The sequence below is a fragment of the Mustela lutreola genome, chromosome 11, assembly GCF_030435805.1.
Source record: "Mustela lutreola isolate mMusLut2 chromosome 11, mMusLut2.pri, whole genome shotgun sequence".
NCBI classification, from domain to species: Eukaryota; Metazoa; Chordata; class Mammalia; order Carnivora; family Mustelidae; genus Mustela; species Mustela lutreola.
In genome coordinates this window covers 95,288,542-95,305,914 of record NC_081300.1, presented here as the reverse complement: position 1 = coordinate 95,305,914, position 17,373 = coordinate 95,288,542, and the positions used below count along the sequence as shown (strand labels likewise).

General features: G+C 51.1%; 1 protein-coding gene across 10 annotated transcripts; it reads left to right on the top strand.

Annotated features, from left to right (window-relative positions):
* The first annotated feature begins 1,312 nt into the window (after positions 1–1,312).
* MORN3 (MORN repeat containing 3) lies at positions 1,313–17,054 on the top strand. 10 transcript variants are annotated; one of them, XM_059139056.1, is made up of 7 exons: positions 1,325–1,459; positions 2,622–2,697; positions 4,078–4,251; positions 9,437–9,594; positions 11,271–11,430; positions 14,177–14,361; positions 14,595–17,054. In XM_059139056.1, exons 3-7 carry the CDS (start codon positions 4,107–4,109, stop codon positions 14,667–14,669), a joined length of 723 nt encoding a protein of 240 aa, XP_058995039.1. In that variant the 5' UTR covers positions 1,325–1,459; positions 2,622–2,697; positions 4,078–4,106; the 3' UTR covers positions 14,670–17,054. The 10 variants fall into 10 exon arrangements, with proteins under 10 accessions (XP_058995035.1, XP_058995039.1, XP_058995033.1 ...); XM_059139050.1 differs by having other exon boundaries at positions 3,270–4,251; XM_059139055.1 differs by lacking the exon at positions 2,622–2,697 and having other exon boundaries at positions 1,326–1,473; positions 14,595–14,675; positions 15,925–17,054.
* The last annotated feature ends 319 nt before the right edge of the window (positions 17,055–17,373 follow it).

The window sequence follows — 17,373 nt, the reverse complement described above, 5'->3', positions numbered from 1 at the left end:
GGCTCTCTGCTGAGCAGAGAGCCCGATGCGGGGCTCGATCCCAGGACCCTGGGATCATGACCCAAGCCGAAGGCAGAAGCTTTAACCCACTGAGCCACCCAGGTGCCCCGAAATTCCAGTTTTAAATACGGTGGTCCAGGCACATGTGCCTGGCTCAGTTGGTACAGCACGTGACCCCTGATATCGTCCCAAGTTAGGCATAGAGATTACTTTAAAAAAAAAAAAAAAAGTGGTCCAGCAACTCCTTACTGAGGTGATGATGTTTGAATAAAATCTTGAAGAAGATGGGGCTCCTGGTTGACTCGGTTGTCAAGCGTCTGCGCTCCGCTAGGGTCATGATCCCAGGGTCAGCGGGAAGCCTGCTTCTCCCTCTCCATCTGCCCTGCTTGTGTTCCCTCTCTTGATGTGTCTCTTTCTGTCAAATGACTCAATAAAATCTTTAAAAACAACAACAACAAGAAAACACCTTGAAGAACAGGAAGGAATGATCTAGACTGCTATCTGTAGGAAGAGATGTCCTGGCAGAAGGCACAGAAGAGACAAAGGCCCTGAGGCAGGAACATGCCCAGCATTTTCCAGGAACAGCAAGGAAGCAAGTGCGTGGCTGGAGCAGAGGGAGCCTGGGTGCCTGAAGTCGGGGACAGGGTCAGAGAGGAAAGGGTTGGGAGGGGCAGGTGACTGGGAACTCTGAAGGCCACTAAGGGGACTATAGCTCTTACTCTGAGTGACAGCGGAGCCACAGTAAGGATGTGAACCAAGGAGAGGAGTGAGGGGTGAGGTGGGCTGACCTGTGTGTCTAAAATACAAGCATCTTTGGAGCGCCTGGGTGGTTCAGTAGATTGAGCCTCTGCCTTCAGCTCAGGTCATGGTCTCAGGGTATTGAGATCGAGCCCCAAGTCCGGCTCCGCAGGGAGTCAGCTCCCTGCGGATTCTTAAAGGTGTCTAGGAGAGGCCCTCCCCAGCAACAGGACTAAGAACGAGAGTGGTTACTTTTCCCTTCAAATGTTGCCGCTTTGTGTTCCGAAAACCGCAGAGAAGTATTTAACCCTTTCCGGTCTGCTCGGGGTGCAGTATTTGCCCTGGGGATCCCCACATGGGGAGGGCAGTATCCTCCCCAGGCACCCCTGGGCGCACGCTCTGCGGATGCCGGGTCTTCGGGCTCGCCCGCCACCCCTTTGCTCAGCGGGCCGATGAACCGGGCTGCACTGGACCTGCACAGGCCCTAAGACGTCCTTCCCCACGCCAGCGACTCTGCACCCTCCCCGCCGCGCAGCAAGCACACGGTCTCGGCAGGAAGGGGCGGGCTCTGCCGGCGGCTTTGCTGGGGCCCCGCGTTGCCATAGCGACCCCCGCCGGGCAGGGGACGCCTGAGCCAGCGCCGCACTCTGTTATTGAGGCTGGAAGCGGCGACCCCATCGCTCGGGTCTGCAGAGCTGCCGATCCAGGCTCCGCCCCGCAGGTGAGCGGGCTCAGGTGAGCTGGGGCAGGTGGGTGGGGTGGGAGTTCCGGGTGACCCCCCCTGCGTCTGGGCCCCGCCCCTCCACCTTCCACTGTGGCTGATTTATTATTTAGAATCAAAACAACCGGGCACGGTCCGCGCGCCCCTCCTTACAAGGCTTTCTTTTCCTATCGGTAGCTCCCGTATTAAGACCGTAACCTCCTCTTGAACAGAAAACCCTTGCTCCTAAGAAAGAGTGGGACAGAGGGTGATTTTATATTACCCTGATGAGGCATTAAGTAACATCCAAAGACATCATTAAAAAGTTATTAGGTTCTAGGTTGGTTCCATTACACTTCTGAGAAAACCAAGGAGAAAGTGTCAGTTCGGCGCTAATTAACACCTTTCTGAACATTTGCTAATCTCGACTGTAAGCCACTGATATCTAGCTAAGACGTAAGGTGGCCTCTTTATAGTATTTTTATTTTTACTCTGCTTCCCCCTTAAGGTATTGGATACTGGTTTTCCATTTATAGTAAGGATATGTAGTTTCTTTCTTGGATAAATATATTGATTTTTTAAAGTAAATTAATTTACATATAAAGATTCGTCGTTGTACAGGTGGTACTAGGAAATGGGAGAAAAAAAGGAAAACGTTACATTTAGGACCTGAGACGGTTTTCTTCCTCTCAGCTTTTGCCCTGACTGTTTTCTTGGCCGGGAGTGATTTACCCTGTTCGTAGGCATGATTGTCAAGATACGCGCCAGCCGTCTGGTTGGTCAGCCTGGTCAGACTCCTGGAGACCCTGCTAGAGCCCCACAGAAGGAACTCCTTGATATGTGCACCCAGTGTAAATGAAAAAGAGGGAGGGCGCCTCGGTGGCTCAGTGGGTTAAGCCTCTGCCTTCCACTCAGGTCATGATCCCAGGCCTGAGATGGAGCCCCACGTCAGGCTCTCCATTCAGCGGGGAGCCTGTTTCCCCCCCCCCCCTCTCTCTGCCTGGCTCTTTGCCTACTTGTGATCTCTGTCTGTCAAATAAATAAATAAAATCTTTTTTAAAAATTGTAAAAAATGAAGAAGGGGGCCCTCACTCCTAAAGTATTAAGAATTTAAAAACAGTGCCAGCCAAGGAGTAAATCAAGCATGGGCCCTTCTAAGTGTGGGCCCTGTTCGACTGCACAGGTTGCACACCCATGAGGCTGGCCATGGGTAGGTGGATGCCTGGGACACCATGATCTGAAACCTGCTCAGCCCAAAGGTAATTAGCTCAGCACCTCTTATGCTGATGGTTAAATATCTCACTCAGCACCTGGTGCTAGCGCCACAGGCATGTGTGTGTGTGTGTGTGTGTGTGTGTGTGTGTGTCCCAAACCCATGGAGCAGGAAACAGATACCCATGATTGGGGGAGACCATCTTTATCACCTTGCACGAGCCCCCTGGAGACAGACAGATAGACATGAATGTCTGCACTGGAGATCTTGGAGACATGAAGAACACAGGTGGGGGACTCCCAGCATAAAGAGAGACCCTAGACCACCCAAAGTTTCTCTGCAACCCCGTCAGGCACGGCAGGAAGGAGAGCCCCGGTCTGATGGAGAAACCTAACCAGGTAATAAGGCAGACAAGTAGAGTATCCGGGCAAAGGTCAGAGGTCAGAGGTAGAAGGATGAGCAGCCATCCTGATGTTCCTGGGACTGTCCCAGTTTTAGTACCGGAGTCCAAGTTCCTAGGAAACCCCTCAGTCCTAGGCAAATCCAGACAGTTGGTCACCCTATGGGCAGTATCTCTAGTTGGTGGGCTCTCCTGACAGCTTTTTTTTTTTTTTTTAGATTTTATGTATTTATTTGACAGGGAGAGACAACAAGAGATGGAATGCAAGCAAGGGGAGTGGAAGAGGGAGAAGCAGGCTTCCCGCTGAGCAAGGGGCCCGATGCTGGGCTCGATCCCAGGACTGGGATCATGACCTGAGCAGAAGGCAGATGCTTAATGACTGACTGAGCCACCCGGACCCCCCTTCCCTGACAGCTTCTAAAGCCAGGCGCTGGCTAGAGTGCTAGAAATAGCACTCTCTAACAGATAAGGCAGGACCAAAGGGGTTGCAGTGTTGGGTACTGGGGGCCAGGAAGGTGTCCCTGTAGGCTGTGTGGTAGTGGCTACCTGCAGGCCCAGAGTGGCCTGGTTATCCCCCCCTACCTCGGCCACCCGCTTCTCTCCTGCAGTGGATCCCAGTGCACAGCACTGGGGCCTCCAGAAAAAGCTCCAGCCTTAGGCCAGCATCCACACGGATTGGTCATACTCGTTATTAAATATATGACTGTCAACCACCGGTGAGGGACAGCTTCTTCCTGACGCCATCACAAACCCCCTCTTCTACTGGTTTCCCTGGGTTCCCAAGCAATTGTGTCATCAGACCTACCTCAGCGGGACCCTAGAGATAGATGCAAAGGAGGTGACAGGCAAGGGTCAGTCCAGCACAGAAGGGTCACCCTCAAGGGGCTGCTTGCTCATCTGCCCGGGGACTCAGAACATACATGACTCATGTCATTTGGGCTCAGACAAGCACATCCCCAGGAAGCCCCAGGATCCTGGCACTACTAGGGGTATACTGAGCCCCTGATGTCCCTAACGCTTTGCCAGCACCCCCTGGCCCCACAGAAGCAGGCAACATGCCTATCTCCAAGTGCTTGAAGAAGTCGGAGCCCCTGTGGAAGGGATGGGACCGGAAGGCCCAGAAGAACGGACTGAGACACCAGGTGTACGCGGTCAATGGTGACTGCTATGTGGGCGAGTGGAAGGACAACATGAAGCATGGTGAGTGGGGCCTTCAGGAGTCCGGGTGGCTAGTGTGGAGTCTGGGCCATGGTGGGTGACTGGGACTTGACTGGGGCCAAGGAAGTCACTGGCAGAGCTCCCTGGGGACATAAGATATGTCCCCAAGGCTCCCTCAAGGGTAGAATGCCATTGACCTGGGCCAGCGAGGGGTCTCCACACGCTGGGGCTCTGGAACCAAACTCAACCCTGACTTCAGATGAGCAAAGACCTCAGGGACCAGCAGGGGACAAAGTGGTCTTGAGACACCATCCATAACCAGGGCTAGGGCTCTGGGGACTCCAGTACATGGCCTGACCTCTGAGACCTGGGCTAAACATGGGGCTGGCAGGAAGAAAAGCACCCCCCCCTCCCCCCCGGCAACCAGCTCGCAGTAGGGATTCAAATAGCTCTGACGTGGGGGTCTCACCAGCAGGGGGTTAGGGAGGACACACACACATACACTCACACACAACTAGCTGGGGCTTTAACTGCAACTTTTTTTTTTCTTTTTTTAAGATTTTATTTATTTATTTAAGAGAGAGAGAGAGAGAGCATGAGCAAGAGGGAGGGGCAAAGAGAGAGGGAGAGACAGACTCCGGGACTCTGGGATGATGACCTGAGCCAAAGGCAGACGCTTAACCGACTGAGCCACCCAGGCATCCAACTTTATTATTATTTTTTAATATTTTATTTATTTGTCAGAGAGAGAGAGCACAAGCAGGCAAAGTGGCAGGCAGAGGCAGAGAGAGAAGCAAGCTCCCCACTGAGCAAGGAGCCTGATGCAGGACTCGATCCCAAGACGCTGGGATCACGACCTGAGCTGCAGGCATCGGCTTAATCAACTGAGCCCCCCAAGCATCCCTACAGGCATCCCACTTTAACTGCTACTTTAACCAGCAAATGGCATGGGGTTCCTGGTGACACAAACTAACCCCTGAAGAAAAAGAAGTGGTTTTTAAAAAAATTCTATTTATTTAGGGGCACCAGGGTGGCTCAGTCAGTAGAGCATATGACTCTTGACCTTGGGGTTATAAATTTGAGCCCCATGTTGGGTGTAGAGAGTACTTAAAAATAAAATCTTTTTTTTTTTTTTAAGATTTTATTTATTTGACAGGCAGAGATCACAAGTAGGCAGAGAGGCAGGCAGAGAGAGAGAGAGAGGGGGAAGCAGGCTCCCTGCTGTGCAGAGAGCCCGACGCGGGACTCGATCCCAGGACCCTGAGATCATGACCTGAGCCGAAGGCAGCGGCTTAACCCACTGAGCCACCCAGGCGCCCCAAAAATAAAATCTTTTTTTAAAAGATTTATTTATTTATTTATTTCAGAGAGAGAGAACGAGAGCATGAGTGGGAGGGGAGAGGGAAAGGGAGAGAGAATCTCAAGTGGACTCCACGCCGAGCACAGAGGCCGATGAGGGGCTGGGTCTCACGGCCCCGAGATCATGACCTGAGCGAAACCAAGAGTTGGATGCTTAACTGACTCCGCCATCCAGGCGCCCCTTAAAAATAAAATCTAAAAAAAAAAAAAAAGTTTTATTTATTTAAGTGATTTCTACACCCAACATGGAGTTTGAACTCATGACCCTGAGATCAAGAGTCGTGTGCTCTTCCAACTTAGCCAGCCAAGCGCCCCAAGAGAAACAAGCTTTTATTAAAAAAAAGATGGTATGGCTTCTCAAGCAGGTTTTGTAATTCCAGATCCTATGCTTTTTTTTTTTTTTTTTAAGATTTTTATTTTATTATTTATTTGACAGACAGAGACCACAAGCAGGCAGAGAGGCAGGCAGAGAGAGGACGGGAGCTGAGCAGAGAGCCCGATGTAGGGCTCAATCCCAGGACCCTGAGATCATGACCTGAGCCAAAGGCAGAGGCTTTAACCCACTGAGCCATCCAGGTGCCCCCAGATTCTGTGCTCTTAACCACTTTTCTCTCGTGCCTTCCTGAGTGAAGTACTTTGGAGTCCAGAAACCTGGGTCAGAATCTCGGCTCCACCAACAATGACCTTGAGTGACTAATTACCATGCTCTGAGCCTCAGTGTCCCATTCGGTAAAATGAGAAAATGCCTGTTGGTAAAGATAAGAGATGACATCTACTAAATGCATAGCCCGGGGTCCGTGCAGAAGGGTCTGTGAGTGTTTGAGGGCAGAGCACGGCAGGGATCACCACTACTCGGAACCGTCCTCATCCAAAAGCACTCCGAAGCTGCCGCCGTCTAGCGTGTGACTTTAGGTAAGTCATCTCCCATTCTATGGATCTCAGCGGCCTCACCTGTGCTGTTAACTTGTGGGTTGACATGGCATACTGATGTGAGTCCTGCCTCCCCTAGGACCTCAGAGGCATAGACTGGGTTGAGGCTCTAGAAAATGGAGCTGTAGGAGAATCCTAATCGAGCCTCCCCTCTCTTCAAGACATACCTTTGACCAAGCCGACAGGGACTGCTGTGGTGTCAGCGGACTGGAAGCAGTGAAGAGAGTCGTCATCATGCAAGGCAAGGATTGGGTGGCCACGGCTTCCCTGGACTGCTCCTGCCTTCACTCCGCTAACCCCTACAGCGTTCCTGGCCCACATCAGGCTCTGTACTGGGCATCTGGCAAGATGCCAAGCCTCAGGTGGCTCCAGGCTCGCAGGGAACCTGCACAATAAATAGTATCCCATTTTACAGACGAGGAAACTGGAGCTCAGAGAGAGGAAATGACTCACTGAGGGTCACATGGCTAAAAGAGGTGGCATCAGACTGTATGGGGTAAATGACATGGAGGTAGAAGCCAGCCTCCCAGAAAAGAAAGCAAACATGCTGTCTCCAGACTTCACTGACTACATACACTTCATGACGGAGGAGGGTGGGGAGGACTATAAAGCTATGGCCTGGGGTGAGAAGAATTAGTGTCAACATACCCAGAAACAGATTCGGAGTAAGACCAACGTCTATAAGCGATTTTACCCTTCCCCGATTGGGTAAGAGTGGCAAGCCTTCCTCGATTCCTTGCAGAGGAGTAAGATGGAGATGCCTCCTCCTGGACCAGAGAGGGAAGAAGCTGTGGCTCCATCACACACACACACACACACACACCCCTCTCTCTGGGGAAGGAACTAGTACACACACACACACACACACACACACACACACACCCTCTCTCTGGGGAAGGAACTAGTCTCCCAGAGGTTTCTGAGGGCCCTGGGAAAAGCCAGAACCTGCTGTTTTCAGAGTGGGTAGTTTGTTTATATATAGTCTGCACGTAATAAAACAAGGCTATTTTACTTCAAAAAAAAATTAAAAATAAAAATAAAAGGGGTGGCATCAGGATATGAAGGGGATCCGAGAGGAGGCAGGAAAGCGGCCATGAGAACAGAGAGAGGCGATGTCTGAGCGGAGCGCACATGGGTAGGGATTAGCCCGGCAGAAGGGCCTGTCTTCTAGGTAGTGGACTCAGAATGGAAGGATTGTGGGGGAGGGGTATTAAGTCTTGCTCAAGGAACAGACTGGAAGCCAGTGTGCCCAGAGCAGAGAGGGGGAGGACAGAGAATGGGCACACCAAGGAGTCTGACCATAAAAAACTTCATTTAAGTGGTAAATTTGCCTTTATCCCAGAGGCAAACAGTCTCATTGGACCAACTCAGATCACATGCCCTTCACTCAACCAATCACAGTGGCCCGAGCTGGTTGACTGGCGTGGCCAGGGGGAGGAGCCAGATCCACGCAAACCATCGAGACTGAGAGCTCAGGAGAGGCTGGTTGCCCAAAAGAAATAAACCTCGTAAAAGAGGGACAGGCAGAAAAACCGGGTGAGGGCTCTACCTCAAGGGCACAAATAATTGGTAATATCGTTTGTATTTGCAGACACTGTTCTAAGTGTTTTCCTTATATTAATGAATGTAGTGATCAGAACAACTCCATGAGATAGTCTCATCCCCATTTTACAGAGGAGGAGCCTGAGGCCCAGGAAGTTAAGTTACTCGGCCAAGATTAAAAAACTCACAGGGACAATGTTAGATTTGTTCCTGAGCTACTAAGGACCAAGACACGTATTAGCCCATATAGGTACTCCACAAATATTTTATTGATCTCTTTGTTCAACAAATGTCTTTGTTTTACATGTGTTGGTCACCTCCAACTTGCCAGGTCCTGTTCCGCAGTGCTGGGAATAGAGCAGTGAACAAAACAGACCAAAGTTTGTGACCTCATGGAGTGCACATTCTCATGGAGAGCTAGACAACAGACAAAAAATGACAAATAAGTGAATCATCTGATATGTTAGGAGCTGATAGGTGATATGGAAAGAAACAGAGCAGGGAAGGGGCGCCTGGGTGGCTCAGTGGCTTAAGACTCTGCCTTCGGCTCGGGTCATGATCTCAGGGTCCTGGGATCGAGACCCACATGGGTCTCTCTGCTCATTGGGGAGCCTGCTTCCCCCTTTCTCTCTGCCTGCTTCTCTGCCTACTTGTGATCTCTGTCTGTCAAATAAATACATACAATCTTGAAAAGAAAAAAAAAAAAAACAGAAACAGAGCAGGGTAAGGGGGGTAGGACAGACTTGTGACTTTATATGGGATGGTCAGGGAAGGTCTCACTGAAAAAATAGATTTGAATGGAGATTTGTAGGAGGTAGGGAGTGATTGAAATTTACAGAAGAGCATTCCAGGACGAAGGACAGGTAGGTACAAAGGCCCTGATGCAGAAGCATATCTGGTGGGTTCCTTGACTAGCACGGCAGCCACAGTGGTTGGAGGACAGTCTAGAAGTTGGGAGTGGAATTCACAGTTGAGGCTGGAATGATAGGACATAGGTCTCCATGTGTGTTTCTGAGAACTGAAGAAATACGCAGAACATTTTCTAGAAAATCTGGCCATCTCGTATAACCTTTGAGTATCATTTAAAGATGAAACTTATTTTTAAAAGAGATGAAATTCATTATTATTAAGAGAAGAAGGAGGGGCAGATTTCTACTTGGGGGTTGCTGTATCAATCTGGCGTCAGGGCAAACAGCTGGAGAACTGTTATTTGTAGAAATGGAACTTTCTTGGAGTTCTCACTGGCACTGGGGGTCTAGAGACAAGGCACAGTCCCTGACTCAGTCCTTGAGAAAGTCATCAAGTCTTCTAGGGGCCCCTGAGGCCAAGGCAGACCCAGCACCTGCCCCAGCCCCATGGCTGCGTCTGCAGTGTCGGCCCATCTGTGTGTCATCAGGAAAAGGAACACAGATCTGGAAGAAGAAAGGAGCCATCTATGAGGGAGACTGGAAGTTTGGGAAGCGAGATGGCTATGGCACCCTCAGCTTTCCTGACCAAGAGATGGGAAAGCCCAAGAAAGTATACTCTGGCTGGTGGAAAGATGATAAAAAATCGGTGAGTGGTTCCTGTCATGCCCCAGGATGTGGACCGGGCTGAAAGCAGACTGTGTGTATGTGTGTGTGTGTGTGTGTGTAGGGGGAACAGTCAGAGAGTCCTGGGAGAAAAGGGAGGAGGGTGGAGGAAGGAGAACAAGAGTACTGTGTGCGTGGGAGAAGGAAGGGGTGGGAAATCATCCAGGCTTCTTAGAACAAAACCCAGGAAACAGGAAGCAAGAGGAGAGGGCCCGGGGAGGAGCCCATGAACTCTCGTGGCACAGGAAACCAGCCAGGTTGTGTGGGGGCCAAGTCTCCTCCCCCCCTGCCCCACTCGTTTCCTGGCTTTCTTTTCCCTGGGCATTCCTTTCTAAGAATCCCCCTTCTGTTGGACCGGCACAAGAGGGGGTAGGAAAAGTGGGAGCAAGAAAGCAGAGGCCACACCCTTGGCCACAGGACAAGAGAGGAAGGTCCTGGAGGTAGAAGCCAGCCAGAGGCATGTCCTCAACTGAGAAATGCCTGAACCCTCCCGGTATCCCACAACCCGCTCACAAAGTCATGGTCATCATCATTCTTATTTTACTGATAAGGAAACAAGCCCCAAGAGGTGAAGTGCCTTGCTTGAGGTCACACACTGCTGGCAAGTGGTAATTGGATTTTGGGATCTCTGAGCTCAAACTGTTTACTGGCCAGTGGGGAAAGAGAGCCCAAAATAAACAATTCACTTACAATTTGGTGTTAGGATAGAGGTTTTCCCAGGGAGCCCACTTGGGTTGAGAATTCAGGGCAGGCTTCCTACAGGAGGTAATACCAAAAGGTGCAAAGAGTTAACCAGGGAGAACAAAAAGGAGAAGGGGAAGTAGCAAAGTAGTCAGAAGTAGCAAAGAATATGTCAAACAGGGGCGCCTGGGTGGCTCAGTGGGTTAAAGCCTCTGCCTTCAGCTCAGGTCATGATCCCAGGGTCCTGGAGTCGAGCCCCGCATTGGGCTCTCTGCTCAGCAGGGAACCTGCTTCCCTTCCTCTCTCTCTCTGCCTGCCTCTCTGCCTACTTGTGATCTCTCTCTGTCAAATAAATAAAATCTAAAAAACAAACAAACAAACAAAAGAATATGTCAAACACCAAGGTGTGTGTGCCCACAGGGCTGGGGGTGAGGAGAGGGGTAGATGGGGGCCTTGAAGGTTTTGTGAGGAATAAGGATTTTGAGGGGTAGATTTGGGGGCTGCTTAACCCAACTTCCTTAAGGTGTGCTCTGCGGGGAGTCCATGGTTCTCCGTGGTTGGACACTGAGTGTGGTGTTCATTTTTCTGGGGAGAAAGGCCATAACTTTGATCTGATTCTCAGAGGCATCTGCGACTTTTAACAGGGTCGAATCAGATGAGGAGAAGGGGCAAACATGATCAGATGAGCGATGTAAAGATCCTTCTAGCTGCTTCACCGAAGATGCGTGCGGAGGGGAGAACGGGAGAGTGGAAGAGGGGGACCAGTGAGGAGGGGAGAAACGGAGGTGGTAGCAGTGGGGTGGAGGGGAACGGAGAGCTTGAGGAGCTTTTTCAATGCCCGACCATCAGTTTGGGATGTAGGGCTGAGGGAGGTAGCAGGGAAGTAGTCCAGGTGTGTGGCTTGGGTGCCCGGGAAGATAGGGGTGGCTTTTCTAGCGGTGGGGGGCGCCTTGAACAGGGACACCTTCGTGCTTTCAGGGCTATGGAATTCAGTTTTTCGGACCCAAGGATTATTACGAGGGTGAGTGGTGTGGCAACCAGCGCAGCGGATGGGGCCGCATGTACTACAGCAACGGCGACATCTACGAGGGCCAGTGGTTGAACGACAAGCCGCATGGGGAAGGCATGCTGCGTCAGGGTAAGTGACCCGCCCCGCCCCGCCCCAGCCAGCCCCGCCCCGCCCCAGCCAGCCCCGCCCCCATGGCCTCCTGGTCACGCCCCAGGGGCAGTCCCGGTTAGGCCACGCCCCGACCACGCCCAGCCCCTCTCCAGCTCAGCTCCCGGTCAGGTGAATGACGGGACCAGATCCCTGCCCTCAGGGACTTTCTGTTCTAAAGGGGAGCCTAACAAGACACATCAATTAAAACATTTCCTTACGGTCAGTAATTCTAGCCTACGCCGAACACAGCACTGAGCTCATTTAATCCTCACTACAGTTCCATAAGATTGTACTATGACCATCTCCACTTCACAAATGAACTGAGCCACAGAGAGGTTAAGTCACTCGCTCGAGATTAACATAGTCTGTTCATTGTGAGGTCAAAAGTGCTAAGCGATATCCCTTTAAAATAGGGAAAAATAAATAAAAAAAATAGGAAGGTGTGTTGGAGAATGACAAAGGAGTTGGGGACAGGGGCTATCTAGACAGACTTAGGGTCAGAGAATGTCTCTGACCACGTGATATTTGGACATAGGACCTGAAGGAAGAGAAGGAGCCTGATAAGCACTTAGCTGGAATATTCCTAGAGAGAGCAAAGAGTCATGCGTAAACCGCCTTAGCGTCAGGACTTAACCCATTCTCTACGTAGCAACCAGCATGAACTTTGGCGATTGGACCGTATTGCTAACCTGCTTTCAACTTTTCCATAGCTCCCCCTGACCCTCAGAGTTCAGAGTGTGGTCTGCAGGGTCTGCAGTCCTGTAGTTGTGTCGCCCACCCCACGTCCCCTGGAAATCCCTCAGTTTCAGCCTTACTCATTTTCGTTCAGTTCCTCCCACGCTTTTTGCCTCACGGCCCTTGCACTGCTGCAATGGAAAGAAGATCCTCCATATCTTTGCACTGTCTCCTCCTCAGAGAGGCCTCCCCCGTTTTCATACCACAAGTGCATATTCTCCTCCTTATCCTCAGCACCTGCTTCCTTTCTTTTTAGCACTAGGTGTATAATCTTGGGCAAGTTTTCTCCTCTCCATGCCTCAGTTACCTCACCTGTAAAATGGGAATAATAGTACCTAAAAAGCAGTACTACTGTGAGCAGGCATGTAATAGGCTATTTATAAAGATAATGTCATTGTCTCTCCAGACTGTGACCTGGACCGCGCATCTATTTTGCTCCCCATTGTTTCCCCAGTACCTGGTACATAGTAGGTGCCCTTGATGAGGACACAAAACTGAGCTCAGTCTCCCGAAAACTGAAGACTCCAATTTCCAATGAGATTTGGCCAAACTGAGGCATTAGATCAGCTGAGGAGGGCTTATGCCAGCCACTTCTGTCATTCTCAACCCCCCATGCACCCAGCTCTGTGCCTGCTTTTAGTGAGCATCTACTAGCAATAGCCCACACTTAGTGAGCGTCTGCTGCAGCCACATGTAGTGTAAGGGTTCTTAGTGCATCATTTCTAGTGGCCTGGACTCTGGAGCCTGTCTGCCTGGGTTCAGGTTCAAATCCTGGATCAAGCTCTTACTAGCTACGTGACCTCGATGCAATGTGCTCAAACTTAAACTCTCTGTGCTTTGGTTTTCTCATCTGTAAATTAAGGATAAAAATAGGACTTAACTAGGGTTGAGAAGGTTAAATGAGGTTTGTAAAGTGCTGAGCGTGGTGCCAGACACATAATGATAAGTGCTCAGCAATATTACTAGCTCATACTAGCAGGTGTCAGCAGACTACGATCCTTGGACTAAATCCAAACTCAGCTCAACACATGTTTTTGTAAGTAAAGTTTTATTGGCACACCAGACTTGCTCATTCATTTACACATCGTCCACGGCAATGGCAGAGTTGTGGCAGAGACCCTGTGCCCCACAAAGCCGAAAATCCCGGCTGACCCTTTACAGAAAAAAGTTTGCTGACCTTTCATCTGGAGTGTATCCAGTAATCTCAGTCCTTTCCGTGAACCCACGTATTTAATCTCCACAACAATTCTATGAGGTAGGGGCCTCTGTTATCCCCATTTTACAAATGAGGAAATGAGACAAAATGCTTGCGACTTGCCCGAGATCCCATGGCTGTAAGGGTCTGAGCTGAGAAGCGCTGGCTTTATTAGTATTCCTTTAATGCCAACACCACCATCCGCCGAGCGGGAGCGTGAATTCATGATTAAGAGCATGGGCTCCTGGGATGAACAGACCTTGGCTTCAAATCTTGTCTCTGCCGCGTCCTAGCTCTGTGACCTTGAGCAAGTCAGTCAGACTCCCTGAGCTTTTCAAGCCCCATCTGTAGAAAATGGAGTCGGTTATCCTTCATAGAACTGTTTTTGGGAGGAGTGAGTGAGGTCAGAAACATAGCAAAGAACCAGGCACAGAGTGAATGCTGGAAAAACATTGTCTATTCATACTGTGAGCTATGACTTTTTTTTACAAATAGGATGTTGTTCATCCAAGTTCAGCTAAGTCGTGGAGGCCAGACGTGGACCGGGTCTGATTCTGGAAGTCACTGACACCCCCACCCCACCCTCCACCCCACTGTGGGGGCTCTGATGGTTATAGATCAGTCCGCCCAGACCGAAGGCAGCCCAGCCCGGGGCACTCTAGTCAGCTTGGTTTCCTTCTGGCTTCTCCGCGGGCACAGGGTCTGATGGGCAGAGGATGTGTGGAGGGGCCAGCTTGGTAGTCTGGTCTGGTCAGGTGTGCCCAGCACCCATGTGACCCTGTTCTTTCCCCCCAGAGAACGGGAACCGCTATGAGGGTTACTGGGAGAGAGGCATGAAGAATGGGCCAGGCCGTTTCTTCCACCTGGACCACGGTCAGCTGTTCGAAGGCTTCTGGGTGGACGACGTGGCCAAGTGTGGCACCATGATTGACTTTGGACGTGACGAGGCACCCGAGCCCACCCAGTTCCCCATTCCTAAGGTGGGCACACCCAGAGACAGAAAACGGTGCCCCCGCAGCCACATCCAGCCTGGCTAGGTCTAGCCCAGCCCAGCCAGGGAACAGACAAGGTTTTGTTCTCAGTCGGGGCATCCCCATGGAGACTGGCAGCAGCCCACAAGGCAGACAGCACCTCCAAAGTAGGCAGCACCTCCAAGGCTGGCAGCCTGCGCCTCCCATGCTCCCCAATCCAACCCCTTATTGTTTCCCTCCAGATCAAAATTCTGGACCCTGATGGTGTGCTGGAGGAAGCCATGGCCACGTTCAGGAAGACAAAGGAAGAAGACTGATGCCAGGTGAGGGCCGGGCCTGCTCCCCAGCCTCCGATGTGGTTGAGGCAGCTCCTGGGGTCTCCTTTGGCCAAGGAACGCAGGGGCAGGAACAGAGGGTGGGTTTCTTGCCTCCTGCAATCCAGCCGGTTCGTGCTGGTTCCTTCCCTTCAAAACTCATTTCCTTGAAGACCAGTTTGCTCCTGAATGCCCTTGAGTAAGGTGGTTTGGCCCAGGCCTGCACCTCACACCTGTCCCAGCCCCTCGGGGTGTGGGGGTCAGTGCAGTTTGAGGACAGGGCGTTGGTACAGCATCTTGGAGTCGCCAGCTCCCACCAGCCCCTTGCCCCCGCAGGGAACACACCAGAGCTTTCCGGAGAAATTCAAGTCCGTCACCCAACTGCTCAAACCGGTGCAGCTTCTGCAGGAGGAGCGAGTGGTGACTCGGGGCACACCCTTGGCACCCTCAGAGGGCACCTCACTCCTCCCAGCACTGGGTAACCCTCTCTCCAGCTGGCTTTCGGGGCCCTCTTGTTACAGCCTTCATTCTCGGTCACCGTTCCTGAGAGCAGGAGTATAAAGGAGAACCTGGTGGCATAGGCCCAGGGCTTGCGCTGTGTGATTGGGACGGAGGGGGTGCAGCTCTGGGAGGGACTTCAGGTGAAGAGGGAAGGCATCCCCGCGGGCTGCAGAGATTTCCCCTGGGGGAGAAAGAGGAGGAGAAGGGCCTCTGGTCACAGTGGCCACTGAGATTTGGGGTTGAGAGCCGACTTGGCTTCTCAGCCTAACACAGGAGTGCTCGACCTTGGGATCCCGTGCGAGCTTTACAAGCTACAGACACCCAGGTCCCACGCCCAGACTCTCGTCTGTCTGGGATGAGGCCTGGGCCTCCAGAAATTTCCCCAGACGATACTAAGGTGCAACTGCATCTAGAACCCCTGATTTATTTGTGACCCTAAGCAAGTGACCTTAGTTGCCCCATCTGTAAAATGGCACTTAGGAGATCTCACAGGGGTGTTTTTGAGGATTTGGTAACAGATATAATAACAACAAATAACATGTATTGGGGTTAATTGTGCAGCAGAGATCTGGAAGAGCTTTGCATAATTCCAGACAACATTCTTCAAGATAAAAGAGACTCTTACATAATGGGTAGGAATATGAGCTCGGCAGTCAGGCTGCCTGGGTGTGAATCTCAGCAGTGATTTAGGAGCTGTGTGTTCTCGGATAGGGCACCCAACTTCTCTGTTCTCTCTGTTTCCTCCCCTCAAATACAGGGCAATCGTGGTCCTCGCCACCCCCCAGGTTACTGTGGTTAACATGAACATGAAATAAGACGTGTTCCTAATGCAAGAGATCCTGTCTCCCCTGCTTCCCCAGGGACATTTGGCGATGTCTGGAGACATTTCTGGTTGTCACAACTGGCAGGGAAAAATTTCACTGGCAGCTGGTGGATAAGCAGTTAAGGATCCTGCAAAGCACATTCTAACGGAAACACTCCTTTACTGCGATTTTCGGCCCAATGACTTAAGTGTAACCCTGTAATTCCAAGATGTTCACGAGGGCCTCGGCACGTGCCTGGCACACAGTATAGGCTCCATAATCCCTGACACTATTTCCTGTCTGCCTCTGAAATCATAAGCAGGGTGGCCTGACCCCCAGGTATGGCTCTGTCTAGGCCTCGCACGCCAGGAAGCTGGGCCTGGCCCACTGGGGACACAGACCGTTCACTTGGTGCCAGGCCCTGTGCCCAGAGTTTCACCTGCCACCACCCCCGCCCCCAATGACCCCGCAGGTTCTGAGGCTGTCCTGCTATTATCATCCTTTTAGAGGGGGAAGTGGGTTCTGGGAGGCTCCCAAGTCACAAAGTGAGAAAGTAACTGTGCTTAAACGTACATCTACCCGCTCTTAACGAACAGAACAGAGCATAGGGAAGGATACCTTTTTTCTTTCTCCCCCCAGAAAAAGTAGGGTGTTTCTTGCTTATGAAATCTCCCTAGATGGGGACACAATATACTGGCAACAACGGATGCCAGGGGAGAGAACCAGGAACCTGGGAACAGGGGAGGGCGGGCAACTTTCTCACTGTTGTATTTGGAACCTGTGAATGTATTTGTGTCTGAAATACAAAGAAAACTGAAATTAAAGAGAGAGTGTCCTTTAACTACTGTGCTTCCCTGAGCTGCCTAGGTTTGAGTACCGGGGATGTTAAAAACAGATTCTAGGGGTGCCTGAGTGGCTCAGTGGGTTAAGCCCCTGCCTTCAGCTCAGGTCATGATCTCAGGGTCCTGGGATCGAGCCCCACATTGGGCTCTCTACTCGGCAGGGAGCCTGCTTCCTCCCCTCTGTGCCTGTCTACCTACTTGTGATCTCTGGCAAATAAGCAAATAAAATCTTAAAAAAATAATTTTTTTTTTAAAATGCAGATTTTACAGGCGCTTGGATGGCTCAGTTGGTTAAACGTCCAGCTCCTGATTTTGGCTCAGGTCATACCTCAGGGTCATGTGATTGAGCCTAGCATAGGGCTCCAAGTTGGATGTGGAGTCTGCTTAAGAGTCTCTCTCCCTCTGCCCCTCCCCCACCCCAAATACAGATTCTAGATTTACCCAGACTAACTTTCCATGGGAAAGGCTTGGAAATCTACATTTTACAAGCCAATCTGGTGACTCTTGACTTGAGGCAATTTTAGGAAGGAACACCTGGCTAGAGTCACAGGCCGAATATTA